General features: G+C 32.4%; 4 protein-coding genes across 4 annotated transcripts in view; 2 read left to right on the top strand and 2 right to left on the bottom strand.

Annotated features, from left to right (window-relative positions):
• Positions 1 to 30: 30 nt before the first annotated feature.
• LOC111045013 (cathepsin B) lies at positions 31 to 15,221 on the top strand. The gene is made up of 7 exons (XM_022330315.2): positions 31 to 184; positions 768 to 902; positions 1,299 to 1,511; positions 2,356 to 2,556; positions 9,798 to 9,951; positions 10,835 to 10,948; positions 14,919 to 15,221. The coding sequence occupies exons 2-7, from the start codon at positions 774 to 776 to the stop codon at positions 15,170 to 15,172; spliced, it is 1,065 nt and encodes a 354-aa protein (XP_022186007.2). The 5' UTR covers positions 31 to 184; positions 768 to 773; the 3' UTR covers positions 15,173 to 15,221.
• LOC111045015 (alpha-crystallin A chain) lies at positions 6,806 to 8,029 on the bottom strand. Its single transcript, XM_022330318.2, has one exon. It carries the CDS (start codon positions 7,623 to 7,625, stop codon positions 7,056 to 7,058), a length of 570 nt encoding a protein of 189 aa, XP_022186010.2. The 5' UTR covers positions 7,626 to 8,029; the 3' UTR covers positions 6,806 to 7,055.
• Positions 15,222 to 18,258: 3,037 nt separating the features above from the next.
• LOC120349830 (cathepsin B-like cysteine proteinase 3) lies at positions 18,259 to 18,711 on the top strand. The gene has a single exon (XM_039420887.1). It carries the CDS (start codon positions 18,310 to 18,312, stop codon positions 18,535 to 18,537), a length of 228 nt encoding a protein of 75 aa, XP_039276821.1. The 5' UTR covers positions 18,259 to 18,309; the 3' UTR covers positions 18,538 to 18,711.
• Positions 18,470 to 21,664, bottom strand: part of LOC111045012 (Werner syndrome ATP-dependent helicase homolog) — a 32,773-nt gene continuing 29,578 nt past the window's right edge. Inside the window, exons 16-18 of the mRNA XM_039420026.1 lie at positions 21,334 to 21,475; positions 19,893 to 20,049; positions 18,470 to 19,276 (exon numbers count right to left, since the gene is read on the bottom strand). Coding sequence (XP_039275960.1) covers positions 18,742 to 19,276; positions 19,893 to 20,049; positions 21,334 to 21,475 — 834 coding nt within the window. The 3' untranslated portion in view covers positions 18,470 to 18,741. The remainder of the gene's footprint in view (positions 19,277 to 19,892; positions 20,050 to 21,333; positions 21,476 to 21,664) is intronic.

The raw sequence follows: 21,664 nt of genomic DNA, 5'->3' as shown, positions 1-21,664 counted from the left end.
ATAAGAGTACTCCTGTCTACAATGTCAATTAAATTTTCTGATAACAGTTTTACATCGTAGAACAAATTTCAAGCCTCCAGATTCACACTTGAGCATTGCTTCAGGATTGAATTTATTATTAATTTGTGAGTTTTGACTTAGTCAAACTGAGTCGGGTTCTCTTCTCAAAGCGATTGGAAAGCAGGTACGGTACAGTAGTACAATAAAAAAATATTATTTTCCCTATTACACTTTCAAAAATGTTTGTACGAATGTGAAATGTTTGTAAATTTTGCAAACTAATAATGTAGCCTAGAAATATCAATCTTCAGTCTTCATTTATATTAGTATTTGAATATCTTCCATCTTCAATTCATTTTTCGTTCAGTGTTCATATCAATGTTTAGTGCTTTGAGTGGTACCGTACTGTAGTAAAATCTGAATAGTCTATGTTCACTTTCTTGTCCAGAGCCACTTGTATTTACATAGAATTTGGAAATCAAAGTAACCTTTTAAACATATATTTTTATTATTAAAGACGGTTTTCTGCTGGTGGTTCATCTTATTCTCGCAGTGATAAAAAAAATGAATAGATTCTTCATTGAAGTAAAAAATTTGTTTAAATAAAGAACGTATTTCATCAAGCTAATTTAATTAATCTAATTTACTACGTTGATAAACTACCGTGTACAACCCTGTACAGTATTTTAATTCATCGAATATCCAACTAATCATATAGCTGATAGCTTTATATCCCATTAAATTTAAATAATTTTATCCTTTTTCAGGGAAAAATGATTTTTCCGTCATTCTTTGCAGTATTTTTTATAGCAAATGTCTATTCGAGTATAATCAAAGATGATGATAATATTAATTGGGAATCAATTATTGAGAAAGTGAATAAAGCTGATACAACGTGGATTGTGAGTATGCTAATATTTTCTAATACTGTACCGTAATATAAATTTATTAGGTATTCGTTCTAATTATAATTTTTCATTTATTAATTTTTCAAAAAATATGAATTATTAATGCCTAATGCATAGGCTACTGTATATCATATCTATTCGATAATTTATGAATTCCTTATTACTTGTTTAATACCGTACTCATTTTTCTATAGAAAAAACATTATTGGCATGGATTTTAATCCATAAACATACCGGTAATGGAACCCCTCTTTGTTCTGGTTTCTGTGATGCACTGCAAAATTTATCAAGATTATAAAACAAATTTTCTTAGAAAATACCAGTTTTTAAGAAGGGCAGTTTTGAACGTACATTGCAAGTACCTACCCAGCTGTTATTCCAATGTTCTAGGCTGGAAGAAAATTCCATCCCGAGTTCAACAAGAAAGCATTTAAACGTTTATTGGGAGCCAAATTCGACCAGCCATACACAGGTCCAGTGAAAACTTTGGATGATTTCAAAGAGCGAGTGAATATTCCAGACGAATTCGATTCCAGGAAGAAGTGGCCTTACTGCAAATCAATCGGTCATATTCGGGATCAGAGTTATTGTGGTTCATGTTGGGTATGTATAGTAGTATAGTAGGCCATATTCCAGGCTAGTACCGGTAGTCTATTGTTCTATTCCTTATTGATTCAGTCAATCTCATATATTGAATATATAGAATAAATTTTATTGAGTTCAATAAAATGTGGTGGTCGAAAATGTTCACTCACTGTTTACTATAGGAGTAACAGTCAGTCACAACATGGTCGTCACTCATCCTAGTTAACATTTTCTACTACAAAGTTCTATTAAAATGAGTATGATACCATAGAGAAAAAATGCCGTTAATACCTTGTATTATAAGTCTCTGATAATAATCTTTAGATGATCAACACCACGAATATACAGGTTGTAAGAAATGTGATAAGAGGAATTTTCTGAAGCCTCAAACCTTCAAAGTTTGACTTGAAAACTGTCAAATAATTGAGCACTGTATTGCTGATCAAAAGAAGATCATACAAATTAATGTTAAATGTATTTTTTTTATAGAGACTTGAGTCATTTCTTTTAATTGTATCGACGATGTAAAAATTATATACTGCACTGATTAATAGAAAAACTTTTATCCAATTTAAAGTGGCCTATTAATTCGGTGGAAATCATCTCTGAAAAAGTATTTTTTCAATTTTTTTTTTTAGTTTTAGTCAATTTAGTCAATCTACTAATTCAACAATGATGAAACACATAAATTTTAGGAGGAAAAAATATAAATGCATTTTAAGAGCCCTCATTTCCATTATGAACATTTTAACCTACTATGTCATTCTCTTGAGATAATTAATATTACATTTTCAAGTACTAGCATATTGTAAATAAATAAAATAACGTTGAATAAATGTTGTGCATTTTTCTCAATGAACAGGCGTTTGCCACTACGTCTGCCCTGACGGACAGATTTTGCATAGCTACCAGAGGCAAGTACAAGCCGACTTTGTCCAGTGAGGATCTGCTGAGCTGCTGCAATGAGTGCGGCTTTGGCTGCGAGGGCGGCTACATGTGGAAAGCCTGGAACTATTTCGTCACCACCGGTGTTGTTACTGGTGGAGATTATGACTCTCATGAGGTACAAAATTCTAATATCCATTTTTCTTCTACATCTCTATACATTTGAAACCTTGAAAGAAATGGGCTAATATTATCTAATAATAAAGCTAAATATTAAAGCTAATATAATATTAATTTTATATAATACTCTTTAGAGGATCAACACCATGCATATAAGTGATGTAAGAAATGTGATAAGAGGATTTTTCTGAAGCCTCAAACTAGAGACAAACAAAGACGCTTTTCCTTTCTCTATGCTCAAACCTTCAAATAAGTTTGAAGTAAAAAATTCAAGCTTTACTAAATTCAAGCTTGAACTAAAGAGGTTTTTATTTTTTGTAACGTATGTGCATCCAAAAAAACCGAAAGACTTTTCTGGATAGAGAATAGTATTACAGAGAATATCTTAGTATATTATTTTGGTTAGACTGGATACTGGAGAAGATTATTTCTCTCATAGGTAAAAAATGAATACCTATTTTCTCTAATAACGTATTCCAATAGGGCTACCTACTTGATTTGTTAATTAATGAAAATAATTCCATAGTACCCTTTTGTTTTTAAAACACAACTAGTTTCGGCATTTCAAATCCATTTTCAAGTTTTTTAGGAGAGGAAAAACTTGAAAATAGATTGGAAATGCCAAAACTAGTTGTGTTTTATATAAAAAAGGTTTTAAAACGAAAGGGTTCTATGGAATTATTTCTTATTTATTTTTCTTTTATGTTTATCTATTATATCAAAGATATTTAAAGATATATTTTTATTATTTCTCTACATTTGGAGAAAAAAATAGATTTATTTAAATTTAGAAATTTTAGGGCCCACAGATACCATTTTCATGAAGGACGACAGAATTAATTTATGCTTTTATATAGCAAGCTAAAGCTGGACTCCCACATATGTAAGTATCAGTTCCCGTGCCCAAAACAGTGAAAGTATTATTTCCATGTGTTCCAATGGGACCATTCGTCCATTGCCACTTAGCACGGCCAAACGAATATATGATCAGTCCTATTTATAAAGTCATAGAAATCATATTTTCTTTATACTGGACCCATACATTCACTGATATGTGAGAATCTAGCTTGAATAATCCTACCTTGTATGGGACTGTCAATCCCTGAGAGCCCAGCCATGTAGGGGGCGTTTGAAATTGTCGTAAGTCCCTGGCATAGTCATACTCACAATTTTATTGTCTTTTTACTTTAGCGCTACTTTTAATATAAATAAAAATATAAATCTGAGTACCTTTTAAATTATTTCGTCATGACATGTTTCGGCTACTATAATGCCATTTTCAAGTCAAAAATGACTTCACATCAAAAAAGACTACTGTAGTTGTAGACTATAGTAACCGAAACATGTCATGACGAAATAATTTAAAAGGGTATCCAGATTTATATTTTTATTCATACTCTCAACACTGGATGATAAGATTCAGTTTACTTATGGTATATAAGCCATATAAATATATTTATGGTTTATATATAGCTTATTGGTATAAGCTATTTGGAGTGCAGCCAGTCTGCATAATCTCACCTTGGTGAGTCGCTATGGAACAGAGGTGTATCTCCTCCCTATATAAGGCTGGCCACTAACGACGGTAGGACATGCATGTTTTGTCATCAGCGAGAAAATAAACAGAAGAAAATCGGAGATGAAAAACCTAACCTCAAAAAATTAAATTTTACTCGATCCCTTTCCCTGTGATGACACAAATACAATGTATGACGTAATGTGTATTATGCATGTCCTACCGTTAGTGGCCAGCCTAAGGCTGTTGATCAGGCTTCCGTAATCCTTCCACCGGCAACCCGATGCATGTCGCAAGTTTTATTATTCTTCGAATATTAACGATTAATTTTTTAAATAAAATTATTATTCCTTTTAACTTACCACAGACACCCAAGACACATTATCACTCAGGTTATCATTATTCCATAACTTAGTTGTATTTCAACGTGTGTCAAAACTCTAATTTTCTTCAAAATTTGTTTTTTTTAACTATGAATCTGAAGAACCAAATATCAAGATTTTATAATTTTATTGCTCTCTCAACTGACTTGGAACAAAGTCTAGGTCCACGTTTAGTGAGGTACACGTTATAATGACAGTATTTGATCAACTTTGGTTTTGCTATCCTTGTCTATCATTCGACAAAGCCGGTGGTACTATCATTTTCTAGGTCCACAACGATGACAATTATGTTTTTGACAGTGTAGAAATATAATTAATTAATGCAGAGAATCGGCATCGCTATTCTTCTATCTTCATCCACTGCCATTATAAGGTGGATCACACTATAGCAGATTGTCGGTAGGTATTCAAAGAATTCCATATTCGTTGTGAAATCTTTTGCGTAAGTGCTGACCATGTCTCACCAACGAGAGGTGAAGATTTTTAATTTATATCTCATATTTGCCTACTAAGTTGCCACGGAGTAAAAAACAACCAAAACGGCTTCCTTCTTCTGTGGTTGAGTAAATAATATAATACTAAGTTCACATTTCTTCTGTGATTTTATAGCATATTTTGGAGAATAAAAATTCAAAGTACCATTTTTTAAAACTTTACTTTATTACTCACGACATGTTTCGACATATTAATGACATTTTCAAGTGAGGTAATGAAATAAAACGCCATTTTCAAGTGAGTGAATGGAATAAAATGGCATTAATAATATGTAGAAACATTTCGTGAGTGAGAGTAGATTTAAAAAGGGGTACTTTGATTTTTAAATTTCCATAATGTGGCTATACGAGTAGCCCTCACCAACAAAGTTCATACTTTTGAGTTTTGTAGAAGTAATCATATTCCAATCTACTAGACCCTACTCACCTTCATAGATCTCATTGCAGATTTTAGAGTTACCGTATATGAAAATGGTCGAACATAAAATAGCACATTTTGAAATTATTTCCTATTTCACCTTTCTATTTTTGTGCACTGTGCCAAATCCATTGCATCACAACTCGTATCTTTGTTGGTGATGTCAAATAAGCTACTAGTGCCCAAAAATGGAAAAGAGATGTAGGATACGTACTTCAAACTGTGTTACCTGTTTGATGAAATTGTATAGTTAATACTCATTTATGTGAATTTAAGATGCTCTTTCCATTCAGAACCTTTCTAAAGGACTTGAAATTACACAAATAATGTCTTACATGGAGAGTAATATATATTATTTTGTAATAGGTCTTGTACTGTGAATAAAGCTTCAAATTGATATTTTGAAAGTTACAATTCTGCAGTGCCATTTGTTCACTGTGTTGACTTCCCAAGTAAGAACTCATTTCTATGAAATTATCAAATATATTATTGAAGTTTTCATGTATTTCTTAAAATTGAGAAAGAATTTTCAGAAAAATTTGACAAAATAATAAGTACCGTATTGATTTGGAAGTAGATCGAATTCAGTGAATAGATTGCCGTAGGCTACTTACTATGTACTGTATAGACAGCCAAACAAGTTATTGAAATTCTACTTGATTATCAACTATATTCTCAAGTAAATTATTGAATAAACTAAGATTCTTATTAAAGTAGAATTGTAATTATTTTGTTTCACTGTAAATGGTAGTATGTAATTGGTCATATTAATTTTTAATTGATTCTACCTTTACCATAATACAATCTGGTAGGCTATGATTCATTGAAAGTAACTGATTAAACACATTATTATGAAAAACTAATTCTGACGAGTAATGAACGTTACTGTAAGTATTATTCAATTACTTTCAATTAATTCTGTATCCGTCTATATAGAAAAATGGAAAACATCCACTTAGCCTATTATTAATATTATTCTATGTGAAATTGGAAAAAAGGTACCAAAGGATTTCATTCAAGTTTTGTGCTAACTCTTTGAAAATTTTTACTGCATTTCAAATCATTCAATTAAAATCCAATCATTAAATTTTGAAAAATAAAGTACTATCTTGAATTAAAGAATTCGAATATGGCTACTTGAAAATTGTTTAGTATAGAAATTATTACATATATAGGTAGTACCCTTTTTTAGACTTTTTATAATAATAAAACTTATAATTCAAACACCATATAGTTTCAGCTTTCAATACATTTTCAATAAAGGCTTGAAAGCTGAAACTGATAGGAAGTGTTTATAAAATAAAAGTTATATATAAAAAATGGAAAAAGGGTACCTACTACCTATGTAATTATTCCTATTAATAAATCTCAATTCATATAATTATAGGCTAAGCAGAAAAATTGAAAGAATTTGTTAAAATGAATGAATAAACCAGTTATTTTAAATTGAGTATTTTATTTGGAAATTAAAAAACAGCAACAAAAAAACATTTATACGAATATGACTGTTCTTTGAATAGGAAATACTGCATATAAGCTTCTTCATGGACACTTTAAAACATTGAATTCTATATTGAAAGAAGCAAAAATTATCAGTCTCTAAGGTAGGTACTTTATCAGTCTTCAATACATGAAATGATGGGTGATGATGAATATTAAAATGTTTGGTGCTTACATAAATTGAAATCATGTTTCCATTTTATCCTGGGCTGCCTGTTCTCCAGCTGGTTTGTCCTGGGCCGTCTGCTTCAAGGCGGGCTGGTTGGTTTTGATGATGGGAATGGCGCGTTCACCCTTGATGGCTTCAACCTTCTTCGGTGCAACCAGGGTCAGGACTCCATCCGACGACAGCTTCGACTCCAATTTCTGCAGGTCGACGTTTTCAGGCAGCTTGTAGCGGCGACTGAATTGACGGGAAATGTAGCCGTGATTGTCCTTGCGTTCTTCGTGTTTGCCTTCTATGATGAGGTTATCTCCCGACAGTTTCACTGAGATCTCTTCAGGCTTGAACTGCTGGACATCCAGGTTGACTTTGAAGTTGGTCTTGTCGTCTTGGATGGTTGAAACGCCGCTGTCGGCTGAATTCACATGCCTCCAGGGACGAATATAGCCGCAATGGAGTGGAGCGGCTAACAGCCGGCGAGATGGACGACGCAAATCGTCGTTTCGCAAACCCAGACCGAAATGTTGATCGTAGATTGTTGGAGATTGCAGTTCGTCGACCAATTCTTCAAAAAGATATGGTAGCAGAGACATTGTTTCAAAAGTTGGAGAAACTACACACAAAATACAAGATCACACACACTGAACACGTTCAACAATGCGTTTTACTCAAATGATGAATGCCGCTCGTCACGTAGCCTTTTTATAACTTCATGGAACGCTCTAGAAGCTTGTGGAAGGGTCTCAACAAGAACCGTCCAATAGGAGCGCGTCGAATTCTCTAGAAGCTCTCCCATTGGCCGATGACGTACGCTTTTCAACGGCGCCAAACAATACAAACTGTGCTATCCAGATTTTTCTAGAGAATTCTGTCCATTATTAGGCCTGTTTCGGTTCGTTGAGCTTATCTTGAAAGCAGGAAGCAGGAGAGCTATTATTCTTGTCGAGGGATGTCAACAACAGGCCCTATTCTGAACGTTTAACAAAACGAATTGATCAATAAAAAATGTTGCTGATCCTTCGATATACAATAGATAAAAAAATTAAATGTCTCTTCACCACAATCATATAAGTTAGGGTACCGTGTATGTCATTTTTGTTTATTCTCGTTTCAGGTTTCAATACCAATAACTTATTATTTAAGAATGATTTATCTATTAATTTAATAATGATGCTTGCGTAGTCTTATTTTGTTAATAATATTTTACTCTGACTAATAAATTATTCAGCCATGATAATATTGAATTCTAGATTCCACAAAATACAATTCTCAGTTTTACTCTTCTAATGAGTAAACTTGTTAGCTTATTATTGTTGTACTTTCTCCATAGAATGTTTATTATCTATTATTATTTTTTTCAAATAAATAGATAATAGAGGAAGAAATAATACTGTCTAACAAGTTGCAGCAAGATTTTAAAATAATATTCATTTATACATTTTATGATTGTATGATACACAAATCTTAAGCATGACTGCAAAAAAACATGGCATGCAACAAAAAAGTTTTTAAACTAATATTTATTTATCAAATTTATACATTCAATGATACATAAATCATAAGCATGATTGGAAAAGGAGCAATTAACAGGCTTAGCCCAAAACCGTTCCTTTTCCGAATTTTTAAGTAGGTCCAAAAAGTAAATTATGTTCCTTCATTTTATCAATCATTCGAGCCAAATTTGAGTTTGAAAATATACGAAGCAAGAATTTAGAATTGACATGAATTATTGAAAACCTTTTAGAATTGAAATATGAATAATTTAAACTGTAGAATATGTAAGATTCTCATTATTATTGTTTTGCGCTACAGCTAGATTGTTTGAAATTACAAACTTTGTGTCAATTAAGTTTAGAATACTTGATGTATGTACTGTAATAATTACAAACATTGAACACCACAAATTTCACTACATAAAAACACCACACGTAAAAATTACTCTCTAGAACAATTATTATTTTCTCTCCTAAGATGTACCTTATATCAAAATTATATTGTGTGTAGGAAATGGGCGTAGCCAGGGGGTGAACCCCAAAAATTCAATTCAAAATTTTATTCAGGAATTGAGAACTCAATAATTATGGACTTTCTTTTAGAAAATATAACTACTCCAAAGGAGTTCCCAATCTTTAATCATGAAATCATAATTCCAAAATCCTCCACTTCTATTTCAACGTTTCATGTTAACAACAAAGAATTCCCTACAAACTTTTTATAAATTGATCTATTTTTGCAAAACTGGAGATTTTACACTCAACACTAAAACTGCTATGAAATTCATACGGAAATGCATTAAAATAAAACAATATTATATTGAAGAAAATTCAATGCTCCACAGCCACATGACTAGCAGTTATTTTTTCGATGCACTGTTGAAGAGTTATAAGGCTTGAAAGAGAAGACAATATGTATTGGAAGGAAAACTGTTATTTCGAAAATTCTAAACTGTTGAGACATAAAAACCAAACTTGTATAGAATATATTAAGGTTAGCTGGTTCAGCAGGTGAGGTCCGTTGACCTAACAGCTACCCTATGCAATCTAGTTCTTTGGAAACAGTCTATGGGCTTATATGCCTGTTGCTCCGAAACTGATTTCATGTAGGCCTACTGTAGATAAATAATTTATGATGTTAGCATTTATTAATACTTGGACTACTGTACTTATTTTTTGTGGTTATGCAGAGGAATTTATTCAAATTATTCCATAATTAATTATTATTTATTTTTGCGGAACCTATAAAAATATATTTTGTTATTGTTGTAGGGCTGTAAACCGTATTCGTTAAAGGCGTGTGAGCATCACACCAATGGAAGCAGACCATCATGTCAGTATTATGGAGACCTGGTCACGCCCAGCTGCCATCAGAGGTGCACAAACAGTAAACACATCAATTCATTCCAAAAAGACCACCATAAAGGTAGGCAATGACATTTTTGAAAATATCTGGCAAATAATGTTTAATTATTAAACAAAAATCCCAATTTATAAATTGGGAAATAATTTTTGTATGAAAATTATAATATAAAACAAATTTTGTAACTGTGAACTATCATTAATTCACATTATCATGAATGGAGTCATTATCCGCGATTAGCATGATTTGATTGCTTCCTTATTGTAAATAGTGACTATTGTAAACTATGATTATTTGAATCGAATATTCCTCATGTTCATTTTAATTTGCATTCATAAATAGAAACTATCATATTATAAGTTTCCTTGAAAACTTCAGCCTCATTCTACTGTGAATTCATTTTTACTTATATTATAGAGCACAGTGAATTAATTCCTAACATACTTTCACTACATACTACAAACCGAAGACTATATTCAAATTGCATTATTTTTTTGTGAATATTTTCAAAAACAATACAACGTGATAGAATTTTACCGACAGATTATTATGTAATTATTGATTTTGTTACTGGAAAATGACCTGAAACTGTTACAAACACTTATTGATTAAAATAACGAGCAGCAAGTTTCGATTGTTAGACCATGACCATCATCAATATCTAGTAGACGTGGAAGTTTATCGTCACTTCAAATACGTTACCGGTAACGTATTCTGCTAATTATTAGCACAGAGGAAAGAACAATATGTTTCCCTCTCCTGTGACGTTAGTTATAGCTATTCGTTATAAAAATGGATATCTAGGTACCGGTACCACAATACATATTTCGAATCTACACAGAATGATTAATATATTATAAAATTATGATGTTTGAAGGAAATATGAGAACTTCAATGAATAAAAGAAGTTCAGGAAAGTAATAATGAATATCTTCTTTGTTTCCAGTGAAATCAATTTACTTGCTGAACAGCACAGAGGCCATTCAAAGGGAGATCATGGAAAATGGACCTGTGGAGGCTGGGTTTGTGACTTATGAGGATTTTGTGACGTACACATCGGGTAAGGCGCTACTTAAATTAATTTTGTAATCACAGTACTCATAATTAATATTGATTTGAGTCGTTTTCCTCTACTATAGAGAATTCTATAGTGAAGTCCACGTTTTAATGGCAGTGGAGTAAATAGGAGATCAACGTTGCCGATCCTCTTTCTTGTCAATGCCTCCTATAGACCGTAGCTCATACAAGTTTGTTTATGTAATATTAACTGTTCATTCACGTTTAAAATAATCAATTATATTTTATCAAGCAAGAAATTATATTTTTCAATAATTTCATAATCAATTTTCATAATCAAGATGAAATAGTTTGTTAATTAATTATTAATTCTATATTGTTAAAAGATGATGAGGCAACAGAGCAAAGCGAGAAAGAGATAGCGCTATCCGCTTTGTTGAATGATAGACAAGGATAGCAAAACCATTGCTAATCAAACACTTCCATTCTAACGTGGACCTCACCATAGTAAATGATAGGTTATTTGGCAATAGTCGTTGATTGTATCCACTAATTTGAATTCAATTTGATTGCTATCAAGTTTTAGATTTTCAACTATAGTGAGACTTACAATGTCAGCACCTGATTAACATTGGTTTGCTATCCTTGTTTGTGATTATGAAAAACAGATAGCTCTAATCTTTTTCAACTCTGCACCATTGCCAAATCGATTGTAGGCTATGAAGAAATATGATGAACTATGTACCAGAATATATAATTTTGATCATTATGAAACTGTATCATTAAAATCTTGAAAGATATATTTTTCAAATATAAATAGTATACTATATTTGAGATAGAATGAATTATTAAAAGAATCAACACTATTATATAAGATATAAAATATACCAGGATGACTTAAAAATCACAGCTATTTACTATGGAAGATGTTGGAAAAACGAACATAGCAACTATGCCATCCTATCAATGGTATTCAAGTCAACTGACTTTATAATGTGAATCCAGTCTAGAAAAGGACAATTTTAAAAGAGATTCATATCAGCAATTTATAACAGGTTTATTGTTTTAATAGAAGTACAGTAGTAACAGATAGAAGTTTCCCGCAGTAGTAGGCTACTTTATCCACCCAAACTTGATAACGTTATCAGAAAGTGATAAAATTGATGGAACTAACAATTTCAAAAACAACTGTTTCAGCTACAATGAATAGAGATGATTCTCTCCAACTTGAAGCTTTTTCAACAAAATAACTGGTATAATATTTTAACCGACTCAAAATAATTCAAGTCATTTTACTGAAATATAGAAAAATACATTGAATAATTAAATATAGGTCCTGTTTTGATATTATTTAGCTGCATTTTGTTCATTCACATTGATGTATGCTATAGTCATTGTTCTTATTTCAAAATAGAATAATTAACATAGAAACCGACTTGCTCTCTACAGAGTTATCAATTTTGTACAATCAAAATAACAATAACTTAACCTAATTGTTTGGACTATTTTTAATATGTGAAAATCCAGGAACTGAAGAAGTTTTGGGCAATTGCCTGTTTTTTCTTTCCTAATTATAGTATGTGTATCACCTTGAATAAATAAATAAATAAATAAATAAAAATCTGGTGTGGCGCACTCACACAACTTTCCTTGCCGTTATGAGAATTGATCACCTGACGCTAGTGTTCACACGCATCTCAAGTCTACTTATAAACAAATATCTGAGCCAGCTGGTGACAGGACAATAACGGTGGAGACATACGAGGTCTGCTATCTCTTCATAGTGAATCATTTAATAGAATCAACAGTACAGTTGCCAAGTTTGCAATTGGATAATCACATTTTCTCGAATTTCGAGCTTATTTTCAATTTTAGGTGAAAATGTTACTTAACATTAATTGTAGAGATTCTCATGCTTAATCTTTTCCACTCGAATTTTGTTTGTTTAAATTGTATCTGAAGCCTGATAATAATTGGAAATCTAAAATCAAACTTTGCATAGATGGGGCGGAGCTCCTGAAATTTTTACAGATATGGGACTTGTGGCAGTTGATAGAGCTTATCAATGACTATTTTAGGTATAAATTTGATGAAAATCGTTGTAGCCGTTTTCGAGAAAATCGCGAAAAACCCTGTTTTTGACATTTTCTCCATTTTATCAGTCATCTTAAATTGCATTTGTTCGAAATTATTCGTGTCGCATCCTTATATTGTAAGGACCTTAAGTTCCAAATTTCAAGTCATTCTGTTAATTGGGAGATGAGATATCGTGTACACAGACGCACATACACTCATACAGACCAATACCCAAGAACCAATTGGACTCAGGGGACCTTGAAACGTATAGAAATTTAGAAATTGGGATACCTTAATTTTTTCTGAAAGCAATACTTTCCTTACCTATGGTAACAGGGCAAGGAAAGTAAAAATATTTACCAACGTTACATAAATCAATGAATCACGCAATCAGGATAGTATGATTAAGAAAATTGATATTATCATAAGAACTATAATAATTATATAGATGCTGAGGTAAGATTAAAATTGAATGCTAACTCTTCCGAACAATGATAATTTTCTTGGAAAATTAAAATACCACATACGTTTTGAGATTGAAGTTGGAGATACATTAAATACCGATTCGGAGTTCAAATATATATTTGTCTAGTTTGATGGTCCCAAAATATACTGCCACGTGGTGTCAACTAATTTTAACCAGACCATAAGCAAACATTCTATAACCAATGAATCATTTCAGTACCCATTATCAGAGTTATTTTCTTCCAATTTCCAAAAATTAAAGGACTAAAAAGGGTAAGCCTGTTTTTCCTCTTTTAAAATTATTTTAACAATAAGTATTAAACCTTCCATAATTGGGTCAAGCCTCCCGTACAGTGGGTTAACCCTCCATAATACACAGCTCTCAATCATGATTATTTGTAGTTGAATGAAGTTTTGGTGAGCGATAATGATTATGCAAAATCATAGGTACCTCACGTACTAAGCTATATAATTATTTCATGTCCAATGATATATAATATCATTATTGAGGAAAAAATAAATAATTATTAGAAACTGTGTCAACCATTCCCCACTTCCTGAACTTATTTCAATAAAAAGAATTTTATAACCAGAGTATTATCTTTTCCTACAGTTACCTTGAAAAGTGACCATTCCTGCACTGATTACAGAACGCAAAGAATTACTTTTCCGCTCTAGTGCGCAAAGTATTACTTTGCGTACTCTTAATACTTTTCGTATTATCTTGCAGCCATCCCAATCAGCTGTTGACATTGTTGGCGTGTATTTTGAATGAGAATTTGTTCTATCTATATTTTTTCTGATTTTCAAATAAATAAAAATAAGAACTCATTAAATTATACATTTTGAATATTATTAATTATTCATTACCGGTATTTCAAATATTTTTTTCATTCATAAATTGATTGGTTGAAAAATTATTTATAAATTAATATTTACTCAAAATTATTCAAATTAATTGGATTAATTCAATTTTTGATTTGAATAAATTATCGATTATTAATTTTCAATTGGATTATCAAGTTTAAAATAAATTAAAGTTATTAATAACAAAATTATACAGACAATCATTTGATGGATTTCAGCCATCATTTTACCCATAATCAACCACTTCTCATATTCAATGGTAACTGTGGGAAAAATTTAATGTGAAATACGTGAGCAAAGTTCCACTGCTGCACTCAAGAAACCATTCCGCCATCGCCTACGGCTCGTGCGTAAACGTTTCTTTCGGTACAGCAAACTGTCACTTTGCGCACTAGTTGCACAAATAACTATTTCAGATTATTACTGAAAAGAAGTAGTGTATTATTGAGAAGAAGTGCATTATTGGGAAAAGTATTTTCTTGAAATATAAAAAAAGAAATAGTAGACGTTTAGGCTGATTTTATCTCCCAATATTAATTTTAAAATAAGTGCTTGTTGTAAAAAACACTAAAAATACATAAAAAACTGAATATATTATTTTACAGGAATCTACCAGCACGTAAGTGGAGAGATGCACGGAGGACATGCGGTGAAAATAATCGGATGGGGCTCTGAGAACGGCGTTCCCTATTGGCTGATCGCCAACTCCTGGAACGATGATTGGGGTGAAAATGGCTACTTCAGGATGCTGCGCGGCTCAAACGAATGTGAGATTGAGTCCGGAGTGATGGCTGGTATACCCAAAGTTGAGAAAAACTATGTTCGACCTCAAAAATCACACAGGAAGGATTATCATTGATTTAGCAAAGAATCTTTTTTATTAGCAAATATAGAGAATACAAAAAACACTTGTCAGTGCAGTTAATGTCCATCAATCTATTATTTGGAGGAAACTAAAATAGCAACAATTACATCCATACCACCTCCAGAAAGTTCATACTCTATTGCCACGAGACTGTATTCCCTGTGCTGGTATTTGCCGATGTTTTTTAGTAAAACTTGTTTACCCAAACTTTTTAACAACCGTTTTATTTACCGACGAGGCACACTCTCCAAGAACAGCTATCGTTAACGTCAACAACCAACATATTTGGGCAGCTGAGAATCCTCATTCCATCAATCCTAATCTTCCACAACATCAGTTTTCAGTAAACATTAGGGCAGGAATCATAGGAGATCATCTACTTCTGTTCGAGCTTCCTCCCAGGCTTAATGGCATAATCTACTAGTCTTTTGGTATAAGTTTAATGTCATTTAGATATGCTTCTTTCATATAAAAAAAACTTTTCAGAAAAAACCGAATATTCTATTTGCAATCAGCTGCAACTTATGAGTTATTAGTTCTCTCCTCATAAAACAGCAAATTTTTGTGGTGTAATGTACTACATAAGAATACATTTTATTCAACTTTTATTTGAATTTAGTTTACACAGCTTACATAAGTCTTTTCAGAATTAAATTCTCTACAATTTTTATTGCGAAAAATTATTTGTTTACTGGTCATTAAAGAAAGTTATTGGGCATCAAACGTAGAAGTCTGTGTTTTTCTACTTAGATTTTTTGCATATTTCAACTTTTTTCTCAAAAACTACTCACACTACAGCTTCCAGACTAGTTTTATTCCATTTTTCAGATATTTTTCCATATGAATCCAGCATAAGTTTTTAAAAAACTAGTTCCAAACAATTCAGCATCGGTGTATTTCACCAGAGGAACTGAATTCCGGGCGAAATCTTTCACCCTGTATAGCTCTCTAATGAAGCGTTTATGGATATATGTTTTCATGAACTTTTTTCTTATTTTTACCTCTACTATCACGTATTAAAATATTTTACCATAATTATGAATCACCCTGTATAATATCATTATTGAGGAAAAAATAAATAATTATTAGAAACTGGGTCAACCATTCCCCACTTCCTGAAATATTTTGACAGCGAAGGTATCTGGTATGAACTTATTTCAATAAAGAGAATTTTATAACCAGAGTATTATCTTTTCCTACAGTTACCTTGAAAAGTGACGATTCCTGCACTGATTACAGAACGCAAAGAATCACTTTTCCGCTCTAGTGTGGGAATAGTTATTTGTGCAACTAGTGCGCAAAGTGACAGTTTGCTGCATCGAAAGAAACGTTTACGCCCGAGCCGTAGGCGAGGGCGGAATGGTTTCTTGAGTGCAGCAAACGAACTTTGCGCACGTATTTCACATTAAATTTTTCCTACAGTTACCATTGAATATGAAAAGTGGGTAATTATGGGTAAAATTGCCTGAATAATGTAGTAGTGTTTGAATGGCGGGGGGCAGCTGTGTGGTGTGTGCTGTGGTGGCACTGTGCTGTCGTTGTCCTTGGTTATAATATCTACTTAATAATTAGCGCGTTGTGCTTCGTTGCACCTCTGCTCACTATAGCAGCCACAGCACTCACTGTTACCAACTTAATTTCGATTTTCCTGCACTGGTGCTCCATATAACCTACTAACTATTTTGCGTTGTCATGCTGCAAATCTGGAGTACGCAAAGTACTCACTTTGCGCACTAGTGCGGAAAAGTGATTCTTTGCAGCCTGCAATCAGTGCACAAATGGTCACTTTTCAGGGTATCTGTAGGAAAAAAATTTTTCTGCACTCCAGATTTGCAACATGGCAACACAAAGTAGTTGGTGGGTTATATGGAGGATTAGTGCAACAAAATCAAAATTAAGTTGGTAACTGTGACTGGTGCACGTTATAAGAATCTTAATGGGGTGGACAACACTGGATGACAGCCACCACATTCAGCACACAGCCATTCAAACACACATACTACATTCTAATGAAATTACACAGATATACATTTGATGCATTTCAGGCAATTTTACCCATAATTACCCACTTTTCATATTCAATGGTAACTGTAGGAAAAACTTAATGTGAAATACGTGCGCAAAGTTCCTCTGCTGCACTCAAGAAACCATTCCGCCCTCGCCTACGGCTCGGGCGTAAACGTTTCTTTCGGTGCAGCAAACTGTCACTTTGCGCACTAGTTGCACAAATAACTATTTCCTACAGTTACCTTGAAAAGTGACCATTCCTGCACTGATTACAGAACGCAAAGAATCACTTTTCCGCTCTAGTGCGCAAAGTATTACTTTGCGTACTCTTAATACTTTGCGTATTATCTTGCAGCCGTCCCAATCAGCTGTTGACATTGTTGGCGTGTATTTTGAATGAGAATTTGTTCTATCTATATTTTTTCTGATTTTCAAATAAATAAAAATGAGAACTCATTAAATTATACATTTTGAATATTATTAATTATTCATTATTTCAAATATTTTTTCATTCATAAATTGATTGATTGAAAATTATTTATAAATTAAGATTTACTCAAAATTATTCAAATTTCAAATTAATTGGATTAATTCAATTTTGATTTGAAAAAATTATCAATTATTAATTTTCAATTGGATTATAAAGTTTAAAATAAATTAAAGTTGTTATTAATAACAAAATTATACAGACAAACATTTGATGGATTTCAGCCATCATTTTACCCATAATCAACCACTTCTCATATTCAATGGTAACTGTGGGAAAAATTTAATGTGAAATACGTGAGCAAAGTTCCTCTGCTGCACTCAAGAAACCATTCCGCCATCGCCTACGGCTCGTGCGTAAACGTTTCTTTCGGTGCAGCAAACTGTCACTTTGCGCACTAGTTGCACAAATAACTACTTCAGTTTATTACTGAAAAGAAGTAGTGTATTATTGAGAAGAAGTGCATTATTGGGAAAAGTATTTTCTTGAAATATAAAAAAAGAAATAGTAGACGTTTAGGCTGTTTTTATCTCCCAATATTAATTTTAAAATAAGTGCTTGTTGTAAAAAACACTAAAAATACATAAAAAACTGAATATATTATTTTACAGGAATCTACCAGCACGTAAGTGGAGAGATGCACGGAGGACATGCGGTGAAAATAATCGGATGGGGCTCTGAGAACGGCGTTCCCTATTGGCTGATCGCCAACTCCTGGAACGATGATTGGGGTGAAAATGGCTACTTCAGGATGCTGCGCGGCTCAAACGAATGTGAGATTGAGTCCGGAGTGATGGCTGGTATACCCAAAGTTGAGAAAAACTATGTTCGACCTCAAAAATCACACAGGAAGGATTATCATTGATTTAGCAAAGAATCTTTTTTATTAGCAAATATAGAGAATACAAAAAACACTTTTCAATAAAGTAAAACAATATTATTTCACACTTCTTGTTACAAGAAAAATGTACAACGGAGCAGTCACCCCTCCATTTCATCAACAAGATTATTTCATGACATATAAAAACAATAACATTTAGATGCTATAATTTCATTTTTTACGAATACTTCACTTGAACAAAGAACATTTTTTCGACTTCTTACTGGTAGTCGATGTGGAATTTTGTGACAACATCCAAGCAGGCAATTTTTTCTGAGTTAGCGACTGGGAGTTACTGGTTTCATCATTATCATCGTCATCACTGTCAATGAATTTGATGGTACGCTTTTTGACAACTGAAAGGTTTTTTGACTTTCTATCAGGAAAATCCACCAATATAGGAGACAATGGAGGAACTTTGTCATTAGGAGAATTATTATTTCCGGATAACTTATTCAAGTTGTGTTTTACATCATTATTAGCATCTGTTCTACAGGAGATACTAGGATCTATTTTAGAGGACATCGTTTTTGAACTATTGTTATCACTCGAAAAACTTGCAGAACATTCACTTATTGGTTCGATGTTTTTAGAAATGTCTTCCTCAATTGTCACGTCGACTAGAAAACTGTCATCTTCATCACCCCATACATCACTTTCACCTGCAGTCTTACACGTATTCTCTTTACTGACACTTTCTCGAGAAATCTCCTCAACTATGTCACTGAAAAGAAGAGAATCTTGATCAGAAACAGGAAGTGCTCGCTCATATTGGAAAATATAAACTTGAATATAGAAATAAACACATTATTTTAACCTCTTCTGATAGACTAGTTTTATTTACATGGAATATCATGTTTACATTTTCTATCGTGGAAAAATCTACATTCCAGACAACATTGTTATATTTATTGAAAAAATATTGAGTTTGTTTCATTCGATTAATTAGATAATAATCGAAGATTGAAGAATAGATGCTAATTTCAATTCTATTAGAATGATGTAATTTATTTGATTTAAATATGAGATGTAACATATAGGCCTAACTGAAACCATAAAATAGTGACGAGAGCTCATTACTGGAAGTTTATCCATGTATTTTTGAGATAAAGATAATTCATTGGATTAAATTCAAATTAATGAGATGAAAACATTATATTATGTTGTATTTTCTAATTATATTTTAGTAGGAAAAACTAATGAATAAAAACACAATGTAATGTCTTCTCTACTTACAGAGAAGTAGATACGTTTTTTGTTTTTATTTTATTATTAACCAATATTACAACACAACAACTGATACGAGTGTTTAGAATATGATAAATTTATTACAGACTTACTTCAACATTAGTGAATCATCTTCAGCTTCTGTATCCTCTTCATCTTCTTCTATCAATTTTTTCTTCGGCTTATTTTTGAAATCTTCTTCAGCTTGTTTTATAGTTTGTAGAATGTGTCTTCCGAATTTCTCAGCTTTCACCTCTCCAAGACCTTCCACTGGAAACCGAAAGCATTAATCATTAGACAATCCCACTCGTTGTTGTTTGAACTTCGTTTTCTTTGTGCTCAATCATTATATTTAAGGAAATGAACTTTAAAGAGTGGCCCCGCTTGATCAGAATCAGGATAGGATTACAGCGTTTTGTTTGCATTGTTGGTTTAGGTTCCAAATGAATGAGGGTCATTCATCCTTAAGCGTGATCGAATGAGGTGTACCGGCATTTTTTTTTTTTTTTTTTAGTTGTTCTGGATGAGTTATAAGACAGAGTAAAACCGAATGTTTGTGTTGAATTGAAACAAGTTGAGTGTGTTGTGTCAAGTTAGACTGAACCTTGTTCAGAGATGTATAGTTGAATTTGAATTGTGCTGTTGGGTTTCAAGTAGTGATTTGCTGTATCAAGTGAGTAGTTGAATATTGTGTTAAGTTGAATTTTTTGAGTTGAGTTAGAGTGATGGACACGACACAATTGAACAAAACTGCGCATATTGGCTAAAAAATGTGGGGATGCGTCTGGTTGTGACATGGTCACATAATTAAAATTGAATTTTAAGTTGATACGTTGTATAATGTTAGGTTGATGGGTGTTAATCAGTTTTGCATGGATATGCATGTGCTCTGTTGCGACAAAAAACCTATAACCGTATTTCATCAATATTTAAATGAAATCTAACATAATTAACACCTTTAATCACTCTCATAAAGAATATCTATACAAGGCTCACTTTGTAAAACTCCACGCCTTCCTATTTAAGACTGGTCTCTATCGGTAGGACATGCATGATAAAATTGAATGTGCAAGCATGTTTATCATGCATGTTTTCTCATCGGCGAGACGCTTATAACATAAAATAAACAACCAATAACAATAAAAAAAACATTGGAAATTACAAATTATAATAATAGAAGAATAATTTAACTTCAAATAGAGCAGCGAAGAAGAAAAAACAAAATTAAATAAACAATCTCAAAAAAAATTTCTCAAAGCTTTTCGCTGTGATGACACAACAATGTATGACGTCGTCATGTATATCATGCATGTCCAACCGTTAGTGGCCAGCCTAAGCAGAGCGTTTGCTGAGGGACAGTAGTTATCTTGATGGTTTGTCTATCAAAGAATTCATCTCCTTTTCTAACCTTTTTAACAATTTTATTATCACATAAGAAACCACTAATATTACTTAAAATAAACAGCTCATTTGAAATAGTACGTATCCAATTGAATGGCATATGGTTCACCACTATAACAATGTATTAAATCAGAAAAATAGAGCATAAGTTACCTTTTTTCAGTTCGTCCATAGTGTGAGGCCTATCCTTTGACAAAGCGAGCAGTAATTGATTGTTTGCTATCATATAAGGCATGCATTCGTGTTGGCGTGCTAGCTCAGTTCTTTGTTTTATCAGACCATAGTACACATCATACTGAAACATGTAAAAGAACAAGTGTTTTAATAAAATACAAGGTTCTACGGTTATATTTGATTGGAAAAAGTGAGCTGATATTATGTTTACTGGTACAGAACTTTGATGGCCATTTACTGATTGTCGGCTGACAATTTAAATTTAAGTGTCAGCCGATAAATGTGAAACGGTCAATTCAAGTGGAATGAA

Source organism: Nilaparvata lugens, chromosome 2 (assembly GCF_014356525.2).
Source record: "Nilaparvata lugens isolate BPH chromosome 2, ASM1435652v1, whole genome shotgun sequence".
Lineage (NCBI taxonomy): Eukaryota > Metazoa > Arthropoda > Insecta > Hemiptera > Delphacidae > Nilaparvata > Nilaparvata lugens.
Note: the sequence above shows the minus strand (reverse complement) of the source record. Positions and strands in the feature narration are given on the sequence as shown.